Source organism: Dromaius novaehollandiae, chromosome 2, assembly GCF_036370855.1.
Source record: "Dromaius novaehollandiae isolate bDroNov1 chromosome 2, bDroNov1.hap1, whole genome shotgun sequence".
NCBI lineage: Eukaryota > Metazoa > Chordata > Aves > Casuariiformes > Dromaiidae > Dromaius > Dromaius novaehollandiae.
In genome coordinates, this window is record NC_088099.1 from 7775363 (window position 1) to 7799022 (window position 23660).

A 23660-nucleotide genomic window follows, 5' to 3' on the forward strand; every position below is an offset into this window, starting at 1 on the left:
AAAATGCAAAAGCCTAGTTTCAGTAATACTCTGTCTAGGGATCAGCACTAGTGCAGCTCATTGCACATCACAACAAGTCGGGACAGATGAACAAGCAGACTAAGACAGGACTTTCTGGAAAACACCAGAAAGCCCAGGGCTTCTGGTGAAACCCTTTCAGTTTTCTTTTGTTTAAAAAGGAAGGATTTCAATAGGGAAACGCAACATCTACAAAAAAGGAAGGGTAGAGCCAGAAGCCAAGAACGCCTAGACGTACTTTAACCACATTTACTCTGTGCCTTTGGTGAGTTAAGGCCAACTGCTTAAAGGCTCTCCCTCTCCCCAGCAGTAAACAAGGAGTAATTTTGACCTTATTAGGTGAGGCTGTGAAGATTAGGCAGTATTACCAAAGTGCTTTGAAGATGAGCAGTACTGATTACATAAGGCCTAATTAGAACCTGTTGATCTCTCCTTTTCAGGAGGTTACAGCAAAGCACTGTTAATTAGCAATATAAACCCAGCAAGCATGGGTGTGGACACCGGGTTGGTCTCCAGCACGTTCCTGCCTAGTGGCATTGAGGTACCAAGCCCCGGTGGCACAGCAGCCTGTAATGCCCGTACCAAGTAGCAGCACAAGCTCTTCAGCTACAAAGGTGCAAGACTGCATGCTTTTTTAAAAGGTGAAAACATAAAATATGTTTCATGACACAGGCTAACCTTTTTATTTCAGTGCAGTAGCAATGCATGAGGTGCTTATTCACTTCTGGGCCGTAAGTTTGGATGTAGGAACTTCTCTGTTCAGAGAAGCTGAAAAATGGAAAGCCTGAAGTTTTCGCTATTTCCTCCAATGCTGCAAGAACTTCCTAAGCAAAGTCCAGTTTTAGTCCACACTGCTGTGCCCTTGGGTTGAGGAACAACATATGGCTGCTCGGTCCAAACGCTACAATACAACTACTGCGGACACACGGGAGCAGGAAACAGTTTGCTAATGAAGCATGTTCACCAGCCACCAACCATGCAAAGCACCTTTACTGAAGAGAGAGGAAGAAAGCTTAGGCATGATGCTCCAGAGCCAAACTTGGCTGCCTTCAAACCTTCCCCATCATAAGGTTTAGCAGCAGGGATAAACTTCCCTATGCATAGAAGCAACAGGGACAGGGAAAGGATAATCACATACTGGTTTGCTGCCTGCAATGCACCCTCCAGCTGCGGAGTTACACCTGCCTCATACGTTTCGTGGTTCTCAGCAGACTGAAGGCTGCTCAGCGCACTATCGAGCTCAGCATACCAAAAACTTTCTTAGCATTCATGCAACAAAGCAAGGAGCTGTATGGGAGTGCAAGTAATGCAGGATTTTTGCTTTTCCTTCGCATATTTTCTCTTTTACAGAAGAATGCTATTCAACTGCAGAAGTTTAAATCCAGTTAAGTTAATGCTCATTTAACCTGACTTGCGGTAGCTGAAATTTGCCCGTTTTCTCAACAAAAACAGGACCTTTGCACCTCCTCCTTCACCAGTGATCATCACTAGAAGTAAGGCTGGGCCCCATTAAGTGTACATCAAACTTTTCCTAGCCTGTGCTGGAGAACTTCTTGCTTCCTTCGTGATTTAGCTTTTAATCCATGCGTCATTTGTCACAATCCTCAAGAACCTCTAGAAGAACTGGAGTGTTTGCTGGACAAGATTATACAAATTCCATGCAAGAAGCAGTTTGTTATGTACCAAAGTGATAAACGGGTACCCAAGATAGGACTTCCAAGGGTACCCATCCTCTTTTAGGGCTCTCTAACAACAACAAAACCCAACCTGTGCCAACTTGTAAGTTAGTAAAGGAAGCATCACTGTTCAAGCCTCTATTAGGCTGTGTAACTGCTGGAAGGTGCCATTCTCAGAAGTCAACTGAAATCTCTGTACAGTGAAGTGCAAGCAGTTCAGTGATCATGTTTGTCCAGGTGTTTCATTAAAAATACAAGACTGTTGCACATGGCTGTTCTTTAGATCTTAATAGCAGACGAAGGTTTGGACAAGTGGAGTAATTTACTATTTTACTGGATAAGCCAGTGACAGGACAAAAAAAAAACCAACACAGGTTGCTGAATGTGATTCTTCAACTATTGCAGGAAAGAAATGCAAGACCAGTCCATACTTCAGAGTACTGCATGTGGGAAGTCTTGGAAGTTCTCTTTGCAAATAATCCAGGGAGCCTGCATTTGGCTTGAAGTTCTCCCAAAAAGCGTCACTCCCTGGAAACTAGACTTAATTATCCCAGGACTATAGAGTTGTGCATTTCTTCATCCATCCCCTATAAAGCCTTAGCAGCCAGTCCTTCTTAAGCATCAATGCAGTGGCTTTTTCAGACTTTAGAGAGATCATCAGTTCTCATGCAGCCATTACTTTACACCAAAAAACCCAAACCAAACCAACCCCCCCTCCCTCCCAACCAACAAACAAAAAAACCCCACCACGCCAGTAAGTGTCTGCTTCAATTTTCTGGTATTCTGCAACTCCTAGCTTTTGGTGACAATTTTCAAGACACAGAAGTTAGATACTAAACTTGCCTATTTCAAGACTTATGCCTACAGTTAAGGGAAGTCATAACTCCACGGACATTATATCCAGGATGCAATGCCAACAACTGATCGTGCAACACATCATCTATCACCTAATGATGAGGTAAAGGAGGACACTACGAAACAGAAATGTACTGTCCTGAGTTCCACAGAAGATCATCTTCCAAATGCTCAACATCTTTATCATCAGCCAAACTATGCTCATTCCAGTGTTGCAGGTTCTCATAAAGGAAACCCTATGCACAACTCAAGATCAGTCTGATCCTGAAAAAAGGCACATGTTCTCTTGGAATGAGCCCTCTGACCTTGCTAAACTTCAGTGATCTATCATGAATGAAAATCATCCATCTAGGAAGCTGTATTTGGCATAAATCATGAAAATGCAGGTAACAGAAACCAGCTTTCAAAAAAACTTGGTCAACAGCTTAATTGCAAAGAAAGAAAAGCTTTTTGCCAGGAAGCCAGATCAACAAAGAAAATAATCAATCTCGTGGCAGCCAGAGAAAACAGTAAGTTTTCCTACATGAGAGCTGTTAACCAATGGTTTTAAACAATTTATTCAGTAATGAGGGAACTCCTGTACAGTAAATGAAGAGATGAGACATGCTGAACTTGTATCTTTTAGCACTGCCTGAAATGCAAAAGCTAGTTCTGGTTGCAAAAACATTACAAGTTTCTCTTCCATTTTATTCCTGCCAGAAACTGAAAGTCTTCAATGAGAACAGAAATGCATGACAAACGCTCTTCATTTAATACAGCATTTTCCTATTTCAGTGTCGTATTCTATACAAAATAGGTCAACTGCACAGTTTTGGGCTTTTTTAATATACTTCAAGTAGTTTGTTTTCAGACTTAAGAGATTCAAGATTGTTAAGTATCATGTCCAAAAACCAAACAAAAGCTTGCAGCTGGTTAAGTGAAGCTGGCCAAAGTTGCACTGGAACCCTGACATTCTCAAAGGCCAGGCCACCATGAGACCACCACCCACCTCTATCAGTGACATATGAATGTAAAAGAAGTACAGAAATACATGATAAATAACCCACATCAATTTGTTTAAGACACACAATTTATTTTAAATGGCATTTTTGTTTTTTAAGCAACTCTAAGTTTGTGAGCTGGATAAATCCACGCAATCTTGAAAGTGTTCCCAGTTACAAGTCCACATGAACGACTTGGAGCGCAGGTGTATATTAGCCACTTACTTGTGACAGATTTGTGCATCCTTTAGTCCATGACTCTTCTGGTCACACGAAGGAAAAGACAGTGCAGGTTGTTCAACTTGCAACCCAAGTATTTCCCTCCAAATTAGACAAACGTGTTACTTGTGTCTCATTTCCATCAACTGCCACAAAGAACAGCTGAGCTACTGGGCCAGCCTGGAGTTCTAGTAGCAAAAATAGTTTGGATCACTAGCAAACAACTCTCTAGCAATAGTCAAAGAATTCATTGGCTTCAACGATCTCACTCCTCCTCTTAAGGTGAGTAGGTGAACATTTTTCACAAAAACAAGTTAACATGGACAATTAACAAAAAATTATGAACAGAACTTTTAAGGTTTGCAGCTATTTTATTTACAAGTATACATTTAACACAAAGAAACACTGATATCCAAGCCTAGTTAATAGTAGTGTAACAATATGCATCATTTTGATGATTATTCTAACCAACAAACTACACTGAAAAAATTAATGCCAGTAAAATTCTTGGTCATAATATTAAGAAATACAATATATAAATTGAAAATATGATTGCTTAAAATTTGAAAATGGAAGTGAAGCCATTTGCACAGGAGTCAGAGTTTAACATAATCTGAAGGGAAAGGCTCCAAACCAACTGTTTATCTTTCAGGTTAACAGAAGAAGGAAAAAAAAAAAAAAAAAAAAAGCATAGTTTATCCTTAAAGATAACGGGCAGTTTTGCTTCTTCAGGTAGAATGTATTCCCAGTGTTTTCGTGTTCTGCAGTGGAATTACATTACTGAGCATGAAGACTTCCCTTGTGAAGCTGCCCCATCGATTTTTTCTGCCTCCAAAATTATCCTCTTAAAAACATCAACGGCAGTCTGCAAAGAGAGGGTTCAAGATTAGTAGGTAGGAAGAAATTACTACTTACGGGGGGGGGGGGGGGAATCCTCTCAGCACGATTTCACTGGCTACACCAACAGATAAATGTATGTTCAAATCTTATTCCAATAGACAAAGAGCTGAGAGGAAAAACATGGTAATTTCAGTTTCGAACACAGCCTTTTGGAAGGAGAGTGTAATCCCCTTCTCCACAACAATCCTCAACTATTTTCTCTATCACTGCAGGGAGGAATATGTTTCAACTGAGCCGTATCAAAACAGAGCTAATTACTATAATTCTGCTTTATATTTTAAGTGTTTTAAATAGAAAGGTTGTGCTGAGTGACTTGACAGCATTGAAGATTTCAATGTTTCGCTTCTCCAGAAAATAAACCAACTCATTTCCTCCAAGCAAGCTTTAAGACTCCATGTAACCACAGAAGAAAGGGCAGATTTTTCAGCTTCAAGCACTGACTTTGCACAGCCCAGCACAGGAGCGTTACATTAACATACCGGATCTGCAAAGAGCAAAGTCTCTCATATACTGCTATGTTCTCGTCTGCTCTGTATGTGACCCCAGTATTTGACTTGGTGCAAGAACACGAGGGGAAACATAAGTCAAACCAGCAATGATCTAACATTAAGCAATACTCTTTGATAAAGTCACTCTGACAGCACAGGTGTCTTATTTTATATCTGAAACAGCTTGAACTGGAAAACAGCTATTATTAATGTGTTCAGGCTTACACCAATATCCTAGCTTACTGTTTTTTATGGAATATAAAGGACTGTAGACTCTCTTTTGTAGAGAGTCCCTCTGCAAAATAATGAATTATGCATACACTTTATCCCTCTATTCCTTCAGAAACAAGACAGCAATTGCTCTTGAAATGAGTGACACAAGTCGCCTGTCCTGTTACCTTTTCCATTTGCTCTACACTGAGTCTTCTCCCTCCATATTTAAAATAAAGCAGTCTAGTGGAAAAGGTTCTCCAATACAGAAATTGCAACTCATGAAACTGAGCACATGGGCTCAGAAGGGTAATACATCCCCAGACACAAGGATGCTGGTGAGTACAAGTTAACACTTTTGGATGGAAAGCTATAATTTCCCATTAAAATAACATTTTACTGAAGCATCCTTTTTTAGTAAGTCTGCAAGACATTTGAATTTGATTCAGCAGATTTTATGGAAGAAGCTGATTAAGCACAGTTAATTTTTTTTTTGGTTTTGCTTTTTTTTTGGTTTTGTATTGTTTTTTCAGATACTGAAAGATGATGAGAGTAAGGTCCTTGGGACAAAACCATGAGTGCTACTGGTAATAAATACTGTACACAGCAAATCTATCCTTTTTAGGACATGCTTGGTTTTAAGGGCTTTTAAGGCTACTAGCATCCATCAAGATACTCAAAACTACAACAGGCAACATCCCTATAAGATCTCTGAAAAGTAACTTAAAAACAAAATCTGTATTACAGTCAAATACAGTGCTGAAGTGCTTGTCTATATTATGGCATTTCAGCATGTGAACCTTTAATTTGGAAGTACTGTATGATTGGTGATGGTCCCCTAACACCCCTAAAAATTCATTTGCAGTTTATCTAATTCTAGCCATCAGTTTCATGAATATCAAGTGTACACACTACTTTAAAAAGGGAAGTATATTGATTATGTAAAAGCAACCACATTATGAGGAAAGGAGAAAAAAATCAGTTTTTTTTGTTTTTAATCAGCATGCTGAAGAGCACTCTATGATTTATCACTCTGTGTTTTGACCTGGCAGATGTTTTTCCTCCTCCACAAGGTATAATTCTTAATTGGATCACTTCCAAATTAATCTCACTGACTAAACTAGTCCCGCAAAATCTTAAAGTAATCATAACAAGATTAGACTGAATTTTAACATTTCTCATACTTATACCACATGTGTACAGTATTACTTCAGGAATTATTTAAAATACCTAATTGGTTGGAAATAGAGTACGCCTCCATGTAATGAAGTTTCCCTGCAATCCAAACAGAATCTGACAGAAGTGGCTCATCAGCCTGGAACTGTACAATGTGTTTCCTGTGCTAATTAGATTCTAGGAGAACCACGGACAGGACTGCAGCTGATACCAAACTGGCTCACTTGGTGAAAACTTGGTTTACAAATATACTGCACCAATGTTTCATCACTTGGAGTTGACATTTTCAATAGCTTCATTTTAATGCATAAATTCCTTATACTCCTGTTTAGAAACACCTATTAAAAACATAACTTACTCTGTCAAGCAAGAAGCTGTACATCCTGTCAGAAACACTGTTTGAACAACTCGGATGGAGTAGGCCGCAGGGCTTGTTAATCCATTTCATACAAAATACACTTTCACTGCAGGTTTAACCACTGTGCTACAGCTAACCCATAGGAATCCGTAATCTGGCTCAACAATGCTGAAGAATTTCAGAAGCTGCTTTTAAACAACATAGTAAGGTTTATATGCTTTGTGGCAAGGAGTAAAGAATGTAGCCAGACTTTATACACATCTGACTCCATATGGTCCAATTACAAAATGTGGGTCATATCTAGCCTACTGAATGCTTCCATCTGGCTTTCTGCTGCCTTTTCCCTGGAGGAAACAGAGGAGATGTTAGCTTGGGCAATGCATGCTGCCTAAAGAACGCAGCACCTTGCCGTGTGCAAGAGGCACCAGAGGCTGAACTGCTTCTGTACGTGTGCCCCTCGGTATGAAAGGAACAGACAGCTCGGGAGCTGCAATTCCTTCTGCAGGAACACGTTGCCAGCAGCCAGTGCAGTAAGATCCAAAATCCAGGATCCAGGGACCCAGGCCACAGCTGCCATAGTCAGATTTTTTTTTCTTTTTTTTAAAAAAACACAAGCATGAGACTACTTTATTATTTCAGAAAGTAAATTCTCAACTGCTCACACGAGTTGATATTGGCTCAGGACTGGGCAAAGGAACTTGAACAATGGTAAGGTAAGGAAGAGATTTTTTCCCATCCTTTGCCAGTCCAAATACAGTCTCCTAAATAAAAACATTCCAGACTCCTGGAATAGGGCTAAAATCCCAAACTGCTTTATAGCATACACTGAATACTGCATCTTCTGAGCTTGAAGATGAAATCACTCTTGGAAAAGGAGCAATGTCCAAGCAACTGCTTTTTAAATGGATTTTGTTTTGGTCAGAGGTAGGTATCTGTGTCGCTCCCCCCTCCCAAAAAAAGTTCATCTAACGAGTTTAGCTCAACTGGAGGAGGACAACTTGGTTGCTCTTTACTCCCTAAGTTCTTCCAGTAGAAGCTGGCTTCCAACTTCAACTGAGTTTAAGACCAATTTGGATTCTGGTTGTATTTCAAATCATTCCCACTTTTTTTTTTTTTTTTTTTTTTTTTAAACCAGGATTAAGAGGAAAAGGAAGTACTATACTATGTCTTAGATGAAACAATGTTGGGAGTTCCAGAAGAAAGCTCTAAGCTCCTGAAGTTAGCCAGGTAGATGCAAAGCAGTTCAACATATCCAGTTATAATTAAACAGCTTGAGAGGAAATAGGACAAGATCATTCAGGGTCCAAAAACAACAGGCTAATTTAACTTCTGACCTTAGCTTCCAGGGCCTCATATGGCGTGATCTCATGTACCTCCTATTTTGCTTACAAGATACTTGATGCCCTTAAACATACTTCCAATCTAAAGATGAATTTCACAGTAAAGTCTGCCAAAAAAGATGCAAGATTCAGGTCTCATAAGAAGTGTTTACCCAATCAGGTTGTTTTCCAGTCCTACCTAGTCCAGCAGTAATCCAAAAGATGTCTTTTCCACTAAGTCACAGAACTGCCTTCTCAAAGACTAGCAGTTTGCCTACATGACTGATACACAGGCTCCTCTGAAAGTCTTACCTAGTCATCTGAGTATGGAAGGGCTGATACAGAGTCTCAAAAGTATATCTGACCTGGTAAACCCTTGCCAACCACTAACATTTATCTTCACTGCAACTTTGATCTTTGTGCGTCTCACTTTCCATATATTCAAAGTGATTACCATGCCATTCCCAGAATGTAGTACCTTTTGATAGAATAGGTCTACTTTGCTTAAATTAATCTGCAGAACCATTCCAGTTGCCTAATAATGTAGGGATATCGTCTTATGACTCCACAGATGCTCTGATCAAGATTTTTTGGCAAAAGCAGAAAGAGGTAAGAGTCAATGCTTTCCCATCTCCTTTTAAGGCAAGCGGAGCCTATTCTGGAGGAAACATCCAATTGGAAATACCTTCTCTAGTTTCAGCAGTTCTTTGCAAACAGAGCTGTTGTGAAGAATGGAACATATATAGCCAAAGTGGAATCAGCTGACCTCTCTAGCAAGGAGAACTCTTCACTGCTGAAGAACACATACCAAACCAATTTCAGACCATCGTACTATAAATCACCATACTTTTGCTTTCTGTCCGCCAAATAGAGATGGACAGACTTCAGAGGAAAAAGATTTAACAGAATTCTTCCCCACCCAGGAAGGTTTGAGCTTTCTGCCTAAGTTCTTAAGCTCTAAATTCCAAATCCATTTCAGCTCATCCCCTTAAGCATTAAATTAGCTTTCTGAAAAGCAAAATGAATCTGAAGCAGTTTTGGAAGGAGTTTAGGCTTAATTTTGATAGACAAGTTACATTTGCTGTACCAACCCCAGTCAGGGGAAGATCTGGATGAACCTGCAAGAAAAAAGTGTCTGCAGACTTCTTTTCTCGAGAATATGGACTTAGGTAAGGTGAACAATCAATACCAGGAGAACTGACAAGCCTTGTGACTAAGTTCAAAATAAACACTTTGTTCCCCAAACCAGATAGAGTTTCAGAGTAAGAGAAGACATTCTGTCTTGACAGAGGTCTATATATCAGCTTTTTTGATCCTGTCAAATTACGGTTTGGGGAAAACAAGCCATGAATTCAGAGATGTTTCTGATATAACTCGAAAGGGGCACTGTATCATCTGCCTACCTACCTGTTGCCTTCCTCTTCTCCCTAGCACCGCAGTTCTCCTAGACTTTATACTCAACTTCCAAACCATAATTTTCCACCTGCCTCAGAGATAAGCACTCCTCAGCAACTGTTTGCTAAAAGGCTAAGGGAGCTGCTCCCATTTTGAACTCCTTCATGCTTTCTTCTGTATATCCCAAACCTCCACAGGAAGCATACCAGATGGCCTGAAAGACGCTTAGTATTGTGGGCACCCATCTCAGAAGTGACACACAATCCCTCTACATTCTGAAGTGAGCCAAATTTACCAAGCATATTATGTTAGAGGCATGACCTTACCACTGTACTTTCCACTCACGGCAAGGAAGAACTGTATTCAAGCACCTGCTTCTCTCTCCAGAGACACAAAAATCTACACTTTCAACAACCTGCATTACCCGGTGGATCATGCTTACAGAAGGCCTAGTAAGAACAACTTTAACAGCAAGAATTAACAAAACTTCTAATTCTTCTTTGCATTTGCACAGTACTTTACAGAAATTTGAATATCTGACACACAGTTATCATTCCTATTTCCATGAAGCCTACAAATTTTGCTGCACAAGTTTCAGCTGGCAGCATAACTTAATACAGACAGTCTGAGGCACACAATCCATTCCATGGACTAAGGAACAAACACAAATACATGGCAGTCAATGGAACTTTGTTAGTGCAGCAATTTAATATGCAAGACATGCCAAGCATCATATAAAACTTGCAGCTTTTTTGCATAAATACACCCAGCTTTTTTTTGTTGGAACCAGACAAAACAATTTTCTGAAAAGTTATCAGGAAGATATACCGTAAGATATGAAATAGTACACTCTTATACGCGGCAAACATACCAAAAAAAGAGTCCAGGCAACAGAAGTATTAAGTTGTTTAAAAAAAAAAAAATCAGATTAGCTTTAAATGATTTGTTCTTTGTACTAGAGAACTAGCAAGCTAGCTTTCCTGAGTATGCATTTGAACCACTCAAGCAGTACAGAGACGATGTTGAGAAATTTCATATTTTCATTATGCCCAATTTTGACAAGGTTAATGCAAGTTTTAGCCAGAAACCGATGTACTGATAAACTAAGTCCAGATTGTCCACATCAGGGGGCGAGTTTCTTCCAGCAAGTTTTTCTTCCAGAGAAAATCCAACTTTACACAACTGCTCACTGTCAGAAGTTTTAGAAGTTGTCAGACAATTTATCTGTTTTTCTTTCAGGGATGGGAAGGAGGGAAGGAAAGGTTGTTTAAACAAGTTCTGCTCTAGCTCTAGGACCATTTGATTGTGCTGAGGTTATCCAGGAGACTGAAGATGTGATACCCTAGCTTAAACACAGGACAAGATAAGCATTTCTTCTGCATAAAGATTAATATGGACTTATTTGTTTCAAACTAGCCTGAGTGTCCTTTTGACCCTTATCATATGTCTGCATTTTCAAAAAGCAAAGTATGGACTATGCCAAGTTGCTGCAAGCAATAGCTAACAAAAATACCCACAAAAAATCCACACAAAAACAAAAAATGCAACAGCAGTTCTTCATTAGTTCAAGTCCAAATTAGCAGACCTTTGTAGCTTACATAAATAGGGTGTCAAATCAGTGACAGACGAAGTATTATCAACAGCCATAGGAACAAAATCAAATACCAAAACATATTCAGGAGGTATGTTAAAGTAAGTTTAAGCATGAAAAAGGATGCTATTTAACACGTAACACGTAAGCATTTTCTCTGACAGGAGACCAACAAGTGCAAGTGTGCCTGGATCATATTTGGTCAGATTGTGGCCTTCTGTCAACTTGACTATAGTTGTATCACAATAGCGTCCAGCCGCCTCTGCTGTGTTGTAATTTTTGTTTGATTTGCCATGGGCTCACGAAACCATTACTTCCCACATTAGAGCAACAAAGTCTTGCCTAGTGCCTTAAAACACAAGGTTCTTCCCCTTGTACCAGTCTACTCCTCCGCAACAACACCACAAGCTCACTATTTAAGGTAACTGTAGTGAACCACAGGCCCTGCCCCACCCACCACGCAGATTCAAGTTTTCGTTTGTTACTAACTCTTCTGCTACGTTCAGTGAAGCTAAGCTTTCAGTTCTTCACTTCTCTTTTCGTTTACAGATGCACAGAAAAAACTGCATACTTAAACCTGAATGCAGACAGCTGTTTTGTTTCTAACCATCTACACAAAATATCTGTTGAGTGTAAGTACATATTTTAGCTTCCTTTATTGAGTGAGATTATAGAGACATTCCATTATGTTGTTATTCAAAGAAAGTCAATCTTAATCTGTTACCTGATTTTCCTTAGCAGAAGATTCCAAGAAAGCTGCATTCCAGGATTCTGCTAAAGCTTTCCCTTCTTCATAGCTGATCACCCTGACCAAAGAGAAAAAGTATGTTTCTTTATAACTTGCAGAAGAATTGGAATTTGATACCTCAGGAAAGCCCTCAGAGTACCAAAGCACATAAATACATATAATAGGAATGTCTCATGAACTCTGTGATCCTGAGCATCTGCTCTTGGCTACTGTGAAATACACTACTGGGCCAGGTAAAACTCTGTTGTGACCCAGAAGAGCAGTTGTCCCAAAGCACAGTTTCAATTTTTATAATCTGCAATATCATCTAGTGTTTTTACAGTTGTGAAAAATACACTTCTGTTAGTTGTTTTGAAAAAAACAAAGTGTTAAACCGCTGTCCTTGGAATCTCATAGCGCAAATCAACATTAGAACAAAAGTTCATGGCTCTTAGTTCACATTCTGGACACAATTCCTTTGCCAGCACCTTATTTTAACCTTCAATTTTTATTTCAGTTATGGCAAGCCAAGAACAAAACTACTGTACTGCAGCCACAGGAATGCCTGCTGCTGTCTTACATTTCACATATACTGGAGTTCACATACCGTTCCATATGCAGGTCTTTTTTATTTCCAACCAGCATAATGGGTATTCTGTGAAAGAAAGTTCAGAACTTCAGAATAGTTATAGTATACTGAACAAAGTACTAGTAACATGCCTGCAATGAAATGAGATGAAAGTGTCACTACTTACTGGACTTTTCCCACCATATCCAATAACTTGCCATGGATAACTTTTATCACTTCAAAACTGCAAAATAAAGGGATGAAGTCACACATGCACTCCAATGTTTATCCTTCATACCCAATACACAAGCAATTAATTGCATATTTAGATTGCCGTGTTTAAAACTTATTCTACGTATAGTGGCAGAACTGCAGAGATGCTGAAAGTGTTACTGATTTGCGTACAACAGACAAAATGGTCCCAGAAATGACAAAAGGCTAGTCTATCATTATAGCCTCCCCAGTTATGATACTTGCAGAAATAAGTAACATTACTTAGGACTGATGCATCTAACATAAAAGCACTAAGACAGTATTTCCCCACCCCCTCCCACCCCATCCCAATCTGGTTTGTAACTGCAGTAAGAAATTTAACCACTATATTCCAACAAGCCTGGATGAGCATGTCAAATTAAAGCACAGTTCCAAAGAAATATCCAGTTAGGTGCACTCTGCCTTGACATAATACATCACTTTTTAAGAAAGCTTTGTTCATATAGAATTCTACAGTTTCATGCACATGAAAGGCAAGAGACGCCCGAGTTATAATTCTCCATGGAACGTGAGTAAACTGATCTGCAAGATGGTTCTGAAACAGTGGTTATTCAAATACTTGTTGTCTGTTCACCTATAATGTACATGAAGTTTGAATGACTGGAAATAAGAAGCAGTACTATGAAATGCCAAGAAGCCTAAAGACTCGCTAACAAAATCCACTGCATTTGACATTTAGCACTTTTCAGAACAAGTTATAAACAGGGTTAAAGAGTAGATGTTGTGCTCCTCCAATTACATTATGGAAAAAAATACTGATACATGAAGTGCACAATTCAGTTTTGTTTAAAGAAAGAAGCACAGGTTCACAGATTAGACATGCAAATATACTGCAACAAAAAAAGTGACTGAAACTTTTCCAGCTTCCAAGGTTGTTAGCCACCGGCAGTATCTTGACTTGCACTGCATTTTAATTAGAATTCAGACACTTAAAAATAGAGCAGCATTCAAATATACTTCCAACCCACAGTTTTGAAAGAACTGGTGCCTACAAGTGCTATTCAAGCTATCTAAATCATTAAAAATTCTCACTTCCGAAACAAGAAAGGTTACTATATATTTAGAAAGGATTTTGTGTCAAGTAAGTCTGTTTGTCCGACTTCAGCAGTAATTTTAGAGACAACGTATATAAGTGAATGGGGTAGGCTAGAACACAACACTTTTTAGTGTTCAGCTCTTAGTCCTCCTGTTAAGGAAATGAGTTCTCTGCAAAGAAAAATGTGACTTAGTCTGGCACAACTTACTATTAATAAATCGAGTATGATGCTATGTATTAAATAGAAAAATGTAGGAATCAATGAAAGGACTTTAAGTTCCAAACAGCTTATGCTGAAAAGTTATTAATGAAATTCTGGTCTTGAGAACTGGTCTCAGAACCGATTTTCACATTCTTATAATTATTTCAAAAAAATACCAGTTAACTGGAGCTTGCTTGTGACAAAGTTCAGAGGCATCACTACATATAGAACTAGATGACCCTGCACACTGAAAGAGGGGACAAATAAAAAAATCTGCTACAGACCACAAATATGTTCCCTAGTCTGAGGACTATCCTAGCCATAGGATAACTGAATTGCTAGCGTAACATAATACACTGCTTCCTTTTGACTATTATGTGCACTGTTTCCAGTAGAGCTAGGAAAATGCCATCCCTTGCACAGGACACCAGTGAGTCCTCGCCTGAGGTTCCAGTGTATAGTTCTGCTAAAACTTCTATAGAAATATGACTCTTCATATTCCTAATTCTCTTCATTTCCCAATTCTGTATATCTGCTTATCTAGTACAGTTCAAGAGTTCAGTTTTTAGCTAAAAAGACTAAGGAGAAACAGCTGATCTTTATTAACAGATCAAGGTGGACATCAAAAGAAAAGCACTATTTAAACTCAAATAAAATACCGATACAGAAACAAGTTGCTAAGACCTGCCAGGAATGAAATTGGCTTGACTAGATCAGTTGAAGGATTTAGAAAGCTTGCCAAAGTAATAAGGGTAGAAAAAGGTGCAGGGGCAGAGTTTAAAATAGATATTGACCAACCCATTAAAGAGTATAACAGAGTCCTGAAACAGCAAGAGATCTGAAGACCATAAGAGGTCCTTTCCAGTTCAGTCAAGCAATTAGTGTTACAGTAAATATATCAGCGTGTGAAAGGAACTAAAAATTTACAAACTGTCAGACAAATGTGTTATACAAAATCATGCAACTTAACAAGATACAAAATTGGAATTTAATTAAGCTAAACTAGAGCAAAAGCCTTTCAGTAACCTTGCTGCTAAGAGTCTGGGAATATTAAAAAAGTAGGGCATTAGCTTTTACTCAAGTCCCATTTAAACTTCCCACTGGAGTTTAGCAGAGAAGATTATACTTTTTTTCTTTTTTTAAAAAGGATATCTGTATTGTTTGCTGCCAAACCTGGTACTCTGCTGGATCAACACTCAGATCAATATACACACTTCGATCCAAGTGACACAACCCAAGACAGCGAATGTAATCTGACTGCCTAGATGAGTCATCTGAGCTGGAGTACCGTGGAAGATCTGTTCTATTGCCTAAACACTGTCTTGGTACAGAACACAAGATAATGTATAGAACAAGACATAATTATTTATTATTTAATTTATTAGTTTAAAGGAAGAAAGAAAAACTTGCAATACGTTGATTAAGACTAAAATATTGATCAATATACTATCTACCCGCAGTCTTATTCTATATATATTTTATAGATATCTATTTATATATTCTATATATCTTCTATATATAAAGATATATAGAATGCATCTTATTCTATCAGTATTTTCACCATAATTGGTTTCTATTTAAGTGTTGGAATGCTACCACAGAAAACAAATTTTCATTTATCTGGGCTGTTAAGCTCAAGGAGCTGCTAAGTGCAAGACACCATCAGACAAAGACTGCAGTAACTATCAAAGAGCAAGTCCTTTAGCTGCTGATCGGGGAACAGCACAAGCTGCAGAAGCTTCCAAGCAATCTAGGTTGATTTTGGTCAAAGACACTTGTGTCCCAACAGTGCCACTTACATAATAAAGAGAAAATGTTGATTGATAACCTTAAGTAGGGATTCATCCATTTAAGAATACTAACTCTTATTTCATAGAAGGTTACTCAGCACCAACAATGAATCTCTAACTAAAAAAAAAAAAAAAAAAAAAAAAAAAAGTTAGGTACTTTAGTATCTCTAGATTAAAGCATAACACCTGTTGCATTTCCTCCAAATCATGCAGTTTCCCTTTACTACTTTGGAACTAGCAATCTTCCATTCCTGGTTCTCATCTTTAACATCTGTTCAACACTGAAGGCCTTGCAAGCAATGGAAGTTTATAACCAGACCATATGCTTTCTTTGAGAAGCACGGAACAGTCAATGAGCAAGCGAAAAATCAAGTTGCTCTACCTGTTTTATGATAGTCTACCATAAGAGCACATAAGATGCCCAATGTTGTCTAGTTCAGAGGAAAAGGCATGGAATTCATAAAAGCTTGTGAGTTTCTATTTTACCTTTTGGAGAACTAGGTGTTATGTATGAAGAAGCAGCAACCCCTTACCCTCCCCTAAGGATGAAGTGAAAGGCCTCAGAGGTCTCAATCGTTTTGCTCAAATAAGGATTAGTTGAGAAGTTTTTGTTTATTTTAGCTGCAGTATTTAAACAAATCAAGAAAAACAGAGGGAAGAGACAAAATAACGGAAGATGACAAAACCTCGCAAGAAGGCTGGAATACTTCTTACAAGCAAACAATGGATTCCAGTTATGATGGAATCCGTCCTCATGTCAGAATGGACTGTAGCCAACTATGAGGACAGAAGAGCTACCCTAGAAAATTTGTCAAAAAGATACTTGCTTCAACATGGCAACAGTCGGTCCACAGGTCAAAAGTCCTCTATTGCTATCTGTACAGAGGTTTTTGATGATTAACAAGAACAAGCCAAGACGGGAAGTCAAAGAAATATCAGTACTGTAACAAGCTGCAAGGCTGAGGGACTGAGCTAACAGCTGATTGAGTAATTCACAAAAGCGGACAGTGCCCTTTCAGTTCATGTTTAAGTCCATCTTTCTATTTGATGCTACAGCAATGAACTCTACTTATTTCTGAAATCAATCTACATATTTTTACTTACACCTCATCAGTACAGTTCAATTCTTCTCATTTCTTACACAGTATCTTTTTTATTAGTCAGCAGAGTGCCTGTGACATTTGCATCTGACGAGAAGTTCCTGGAAAGCCATTGATTTTTATTTCTATTTTACTTATAAAGGGAAAGAGAGAATAAATGAATTATACATATGTAAAGCAAATACAGCAGAGCCAGGAGCTGAGCCCAGAATGTATTTGGTTGCTACTTGAACCATGAGAATATAATAGATTTTATTACCTTTTTATTGACGTGACTGAATAAACAAGAATGTATCCATTGATGTCTATGGAGTATGTCTGAGGAAATATGGAGTATTCATCCTGTGGAAGGAATATTGCATTTAAAGTTACTTACTGCCACAGTTCAAAACCTGATACTAGCAGATTACCAGCAGTTAAGTTAGTCATATCTGTAAGATGCCAGGTGCATGACTTTTTCTTGTATATGCAGTACTTCAAGAATTGAGGGGGTTTTCTATCATAATGCCAGCTGTTGAACCTTTACCAAATTAAAAGAAAGTGAAGCAAGCCTGGGGCACAGCCTGAGTTGGTCTGTATACGCTTAAAAAAAAAAAAAAAAAAAAAAAATCCACAGCCTTGCTGGTTCATTCCCTCTAAGACTACGGATCAGCTAAAGCTACTCCCAATCCTCTTATCATGCTTAATTATCAGTTTATGTTAGCACAAAACATCCACTCAGTACTACCGCTAATTAGCAATTACACCTCTTATCTTGCTAGTGATAGATTTCAATCAAATTTCAACAGCTGAAGACAGGATCTAGCAGCTTGATATTTTAAAGTGACACTGATCACACCAGAATTATTTAAGAGATCTGCAAGGAACTGAGTAACTGCAGCTCATCAGCTAAGGCTTATCAACTGTAAATGGAAGAATTATTATTTATTAGTTGCTTTATGAGAACTAGAGGTTTTCACTATATGGCAAATGTTTCATTCAAAAAAAAAAATCAATCACTGAATTTATTTTCCTATATAAAAAACAAACTGACTTAACAGATTAACGAACCAGTAGTTTTGAAAGAAGATTGAAAGACTGCAGAAAATGCAACATAAATACTATAAATCCCACATTAAAAAAATTAAATATTTTAATAGATATTCTCAGGGAACATTTACATTTTGTCAAGAACCATACATCTTAATGTACGAGTTCTCAATTTTTTCAACCTATGTTTCTTAAGATGTTAATTCTAGCTTAAAAAAATGACATAACCTCTACGTGTATTGTCACGACTGAACAGATGGAGCAGTGCAATCATTCAGCTTAAGTCTAGACAGCTAAAAGAAACTGAATTTCCATTAACAGGCAAATGGAAAAAACCCTTTTAAATCACTTTCTTCACAGATTCAGCCAAAAACCATTCTAGAACAACACTTGACAAAAGATGCCCTTATTTACCTCTATAGCTACACACTGAGGACAACCCACCCCCATCTTTGCTCAAATGCCAAACGGCTACTTCAGTCGGCTGTGTAATCCAAAAGTCAATACAGAAGGGACCTGAGCTAGTCTGCACCTAAAACAGGTGAAAGTGCAACTCCAGCTATTTGACTTTATCTGGAATTCCTCAGAACTGCCACAGTTGGAATACAGGTTTAGATAAGACATGCTCTTACGTTTTTCTTCTGTGATCCCATAGTGGGACACCTGTTTTACTGAACTATGTACATCTGAGTAGACAGTCACAAAAGGTAAAGACAAAAAAGGAGTGCCATAACCTCAATTCTTTCTAGTTCACGACTTAAAGTTTTTGGCTTGTTTGAAGTTAAAGTAGATAAATAAATAAAAAGCCAACCACACCCCCACCAGTATGCTTCCTGGAATTCGTGAGTCAAATCAAGGACTTTGGTAAGTGACAACACAATGTGGCTGTAACTTTGTTTTTAAGTACATCACATAAATCTACAATATAATCTTTGCTATGCTATATAGATGCATGAGGACTCCTATGGATCATTAAGCAAGACAGAATTTGGAAAGACATCTGTTCAAACCATGCTTTCCATAACCCAGCATCATCTCTCCCCTCTAACCCTATGAGCCAGAACTCAAAGTTGAAGTCCTTCACAGGAAGAATCAAATCTGGAAATAACCAGAGTGGAAAAAGATTACTTTAGAGTTTCACAATATTGTACAGCATTAAATCAACCTTGAAAATAAACCTGTGCAGCAGAGGTATGTTACTGATGAGGTTACACTGCGTCCTTAGAACGCCATTTCTTTCTGAAAGAGAAACTTCACTTTTACAAATCGTACTGCAATTTGAGAGGCAAGGAAAGCATGCTTTTGGCACAAAGCAAAAGCCGTGGAGTTTGCTCTGCTACTTGCACTTCATAGATAACTATTCCAATACAGCATGTCCATCTCTCAGCCTCACTCTCCTCTGCAGAATACCCCCCTCATACAACACTGGCTCTGTTAGGCATGGTCAGTATCTGTGTTTCTAACCACTTGGCACTTATCTGACAGATTCTAAAAGGATACGATGTTACTGATCAGCACAAGCTTTCAATACCTAAATAAAGCCTGGTTATTCTTTGGTCCTACTGTTCTCTTCAAAGAAAGGGATGGGTCATGCCTAGAAAGTTACAACCATTCTGAACACCCCTCCCAGCTACAAACAAGTGTCCTCCTGCAGCTTTAAAGTCTAAGTACTAGCAACATATTTGTCAATGCTATGATTATTTAATGCTATTCGGTTCTGAAAAAACCACAGGCATAATATCAGAGACTCACAGTAGGTAAGATCATGTAAACAATAATAAATTCAGGATAAAAAGACAAGGGTTTAACTGTGCCCCTCCGCCTCCCCCTTTTTAATAAAGTCTTTCAAAAGACAGAGCATTTTTGTGCCTGGAATGTGTACTCGCCTACAGGTTCAGACAAGCAGCACTATCTAATGAATACTTGTATTTCACGAAGGCTACTGTGCATGCCACAGGACACTTGTTTAGGGCCTCGTCCCACATTCCTGCTCATTACAGCGCAGAAACATGCATGAACCATCACTCAATTAAAAATTTAAACAAACTGTACTAGCTTATGGTAGCCTGATAAAGTACTATGTGCATTTCTGTCTACTTCTTAGGAACATTTCATGGATACAAGATTACCCTGGTGTAGCTAGAGCATACAAAAATGGAGTCATGAACAGCTTCTGGCCACTTTATTGAACTGACATTCTCCATCTAAAGCAGGGCTGTCAGTTTAGTCCATAAACATTAAGGGGGCTACTTATAAGCACAGACTTTGGCTACGTTCAAGTTAAAACAGTACCTTCTTCACTTTTTTTTAGACATTATCTACTTTAAACAATAGCTACTGTTTGGACAGCAATAGAGGAGGGGGAAAAGGAGCCTTTAAATAAACACTATAAAAATGTTGCTCTTTGGTGATTTAACAATGAGGCAGTATCATTTAAATTAAATTTCAGTTTTGAACGCATGGGTCGCTACCAATTTAGTTCTACCAGAGTGTGAATACCTGTTGTCTTAATTCTGAAGAAAGACTCGAACAAAAAAAGATTACTTACTTGGCCAGCAGTGTCAACCAGCTGAAGGTGATATTCTTGGCCATTTACTGTGATCAGTTTTGTAAAAGCTAGAACAAACAAGAAATACATACACATTTCAGAATTATAAGCAAGGAACAGGGCAGTCGCCATTGCTCTATACCAATGAGAGAGCATTAAGAGCGAGAATATTAGTGCTATGTTTTAAGCAGGAAGAGGCTAAATCAGGTGGCTGTGCTTTCAACTACCATATTGCAAACACTGAAACTAAGAAATTTACTTTACAATTTCAAATTTCAGAGGATTCCCACGCTGGATGCAGCAGTTTTTAATTTTAAATAACTCTAAAGGAAAGAACAAAAGATTTTTACATGTATTTCAAAGAGACTTCAGGGCAACTGTATTTTGTGGTAACTTGAGACACTTAAATAGCATTAGCATCAAAGCTAACTTTAAACTGAGCACTGGATATTTTCCCCAGTTTCAAAGCAGTTCAGCAAGATCAATTCCCTAAACGGAAATACCACGAAGCAAATGATCCAGATTTAAAAAAACCTCTTTGGGGCAAGACACACATAGCCTAACTTCGAGTATGCTAAACCCAAATAATCAAAATTTAGCTGGAAGCTCACCACATGTTACTTCTACATTTGCCGTAGCCACTAGCCTATTTATTCCTCAGTCAGGAAGTACATTCAGTTCCAAAGAGAGATGAGAGCTGCTTCTCATCCTAGGTTTTATGAAATGCCAATACATGCTGTGAGCAGAGCAGCTTTACTCAGTGTTTGTACTATGCAGCTACCAAAGCAAACAAAGTTACAACTCCCAAGTATAATGTACTAGAGAGCATTAGGTGACCCAGCTGCAACACCCGAACCCAGACACAAAGCTTCACTTTGGCCTTCGCACTGCACTCACCTAAAGCACAGTTACCGAACGTTACTGATATACCAAATAAGGCTTTATGTCACCCTCTGGTTAAGGCAGCAGTTTTTCCAAGAATTAACAGCCACTAGAAACTGCATCTTTCTGCACAACGATGAGTGGGGAAAGAGCTAACCCTGAAATGCCATACTTAACACATCCTAAACGGCCTGACAGCTTCCCAGAAGCTGTAAAGTTGCATGTTCTCTGGCAACTGTTCTAACTCATGCCTGCTCCTTTTGTTTTCTGTTTAAACACTGTCTCCTATAAATTGAAGCTAGCCAATCCTCCTCCTCCCCACCAGCAACGCTCGTTGCCCTGTCAAGTCTTCACAACGTGAATATTATCTTGAATAAGTGGGCTGACTCCACACCAGAATATCTGAGGCTGCTGGTTTTCAGTGTGCCCAGTAAATCAAAGGGATTTTTAAAACTTACCTCTTTAAAAATGGGTCATTCAGTAGATACTCTGCATTAGTTCTAGCTCTGCATTGTCTAAATAAACAGCCTAAAGCATACACATAGTTTCCATTACATTCCTGGTAAGTGTGATTTGAATGGAGCCTCAACAAGAGGATTCCTACCATACCCTGGCCATCCCTGAAGAGGTATGTCAGGTATAGCTCGCGCACGAACAGAGCAGACAAGCCACCACCAAGTCACCGTCAGGACACTGCTGTCATCACTGCACACAATTTTAGGGTTATGAAGCAAGGAGTCCACAACAGCAGTTACCTTTTGGCCTTACATGAATACTATGGTGGGAACAGAGGCAACTGTTTCTTGGAAGATGTTAACACACAGGGTTGCTATATACAAAATCACCGCTTCAAATAAGAGGGAAAAAACTCCTCTGGAGAGACACAATACGTTAACAGGTGTATTAAGTTTCTAGCCTCTTGACACTTTACATACATAGCAAAGCACTCTGCGAAGTAGCTTCAAGAAGCTCACGAAGCTAGTATTTAAAAAGGGACAGAGACAGATGGCAGCTTTTTCAGACCATTCTAGAAGCCTAGAATAAACTAAGCAAAGGCATCAGCAGCAGCACCAAAAAAATCAAACTGTGACAAAGCTTGGGTAAGGAGCACAGTGGAGGAGTTGCCGCAGACTGGCTAAGAGGAACTGCTAGTGCGGACTCCCAGCACAGAGAGCAGCCCACCTCCCGAACACAAAGCTGCTTTGCTGGAAGTCGTAATTAATAGCTCCCATTTCTTTGCTGAAGCTTGTTAAAAATACTCCTGGTACGAAATCAATCTCAGGAAAGCTGTATTAAGTGCTATTAGTAAACCGATCAGTTTACACCAACTACTCGATCCACACGTTCCTCTCCTCAGCCCCGAGGAAGTCGTCTCTTCCAATTCCATTAACCACCATCCTGGGACACGGTGTTCTCCACCGTGCCTATCGGCAAGGCAAATGCCACCAAAACACGATCAGTAAAAAGCTATGGCACACTGCAGCTCTTCCTGGGATGGCAAGAACAGATTTCAGCAGACCAGAACAATCTCTGCAGTCGCAGTCAAAACGGGACCATCTGCGAAACTTTGCTCGTCAGCTGAAGTACGGGTAAAGCCTGTTTTAGCTTAGCCGAAGCCCACATCTCAGAATAGGACGTGCTTACAGATTGCAACAGATGATTCAAGTGCAGTTACAGGAAGAAAGCTCCAGTTCCCACCTTCACCTATTTTTTCTAACCCTCAGATAGGTGAACACAACTGTTTACAGTTTTGACACACTGCTGAAACTCAAAGAATTTGGTGAGGCAGTTAAAAGCACAACACCAAACAGATGTATTCATACAGCTAAGGGGGTAGCAGCAAACAGCAGCTGCCAAGAAACTAAAGCCACTTTGCTGTCAGAGAAACTGCTGGTAAAAGTACAGGCAGAGTGCAGTCCTGAATGGTGCCGCAGCTCTGATAGGACAGTGGAAGCGTAACTCTCACTGCAGCTCCATCAGCTGTTGACCATCATTACCCTGAGATAAGCATATTTCAATTAGACTAACATGAGTGAAATGATTTTCACACACAACTCAAATGATGGCTGCTCTGAAAACAAGCCATTATGATAAGAAACCAGCGCCAAGCACACAGATACAGGCTTTGAGATCACTAGCACTACTGAGTAAAGGTATGAAAGTGGCATAAAACTATTCCCACAGCTCTAGTGATTGCTAAATAGAGTCACCACGTAAGAGTTCCTTAGCTACTGCTTTCTGCAGCCCTCCATTAGAGTCTATCTTATCTTCATTCTAAAGTCAATACCTGCTGCTAATCTGTCAGGACATCTTTTATAAC

At 39.0% G+C, this 23660-nt stretch overlaps 1 protein-coding gene across 3 annotated transcripts in view; it reads right to left on the reverse strand.

The window, feature by feature from the left end:
• Positions 1-4099: 4099 nt before the first annotated feature.
• Positions 4100-23660, reverse strand: part of RHEB (Ras homolog, mTORC1 binding) — a 43488-nt gene continuing 23927 nt past the window's right edge. For 2 of the 3 annotated variants that reach the window (XM_064505722.1, XM_064505720.1), the window contains 6 exons: positions 20459-20526; positions 17141-17223; positions 12668-12724; positions 12520-12567; positions 11910-11991; positions 4100-4613 (listed from right to left, as the gene is read on the reverse strand). In XM_064505722.1, the coding sequence (XP_064361792.1) occupies positions 4521-4613; positions 11910-11991; positions 12520-12567; positions 12668-12724; positions 17141-17223; positions 20459-20526 (431 nt within the window). In that variant the 3' untranslated portion in view covers positions 4100-4520. The remainder of the gene's footprint in view (positions 4614-11909; positions 11992-12519; positions 12568-12667; positions 12725-17140; positions 17224-20458; positions 20527-23660) is intronic. The other variant, XM_064505721.1, reaches the window with a different exon arrangement.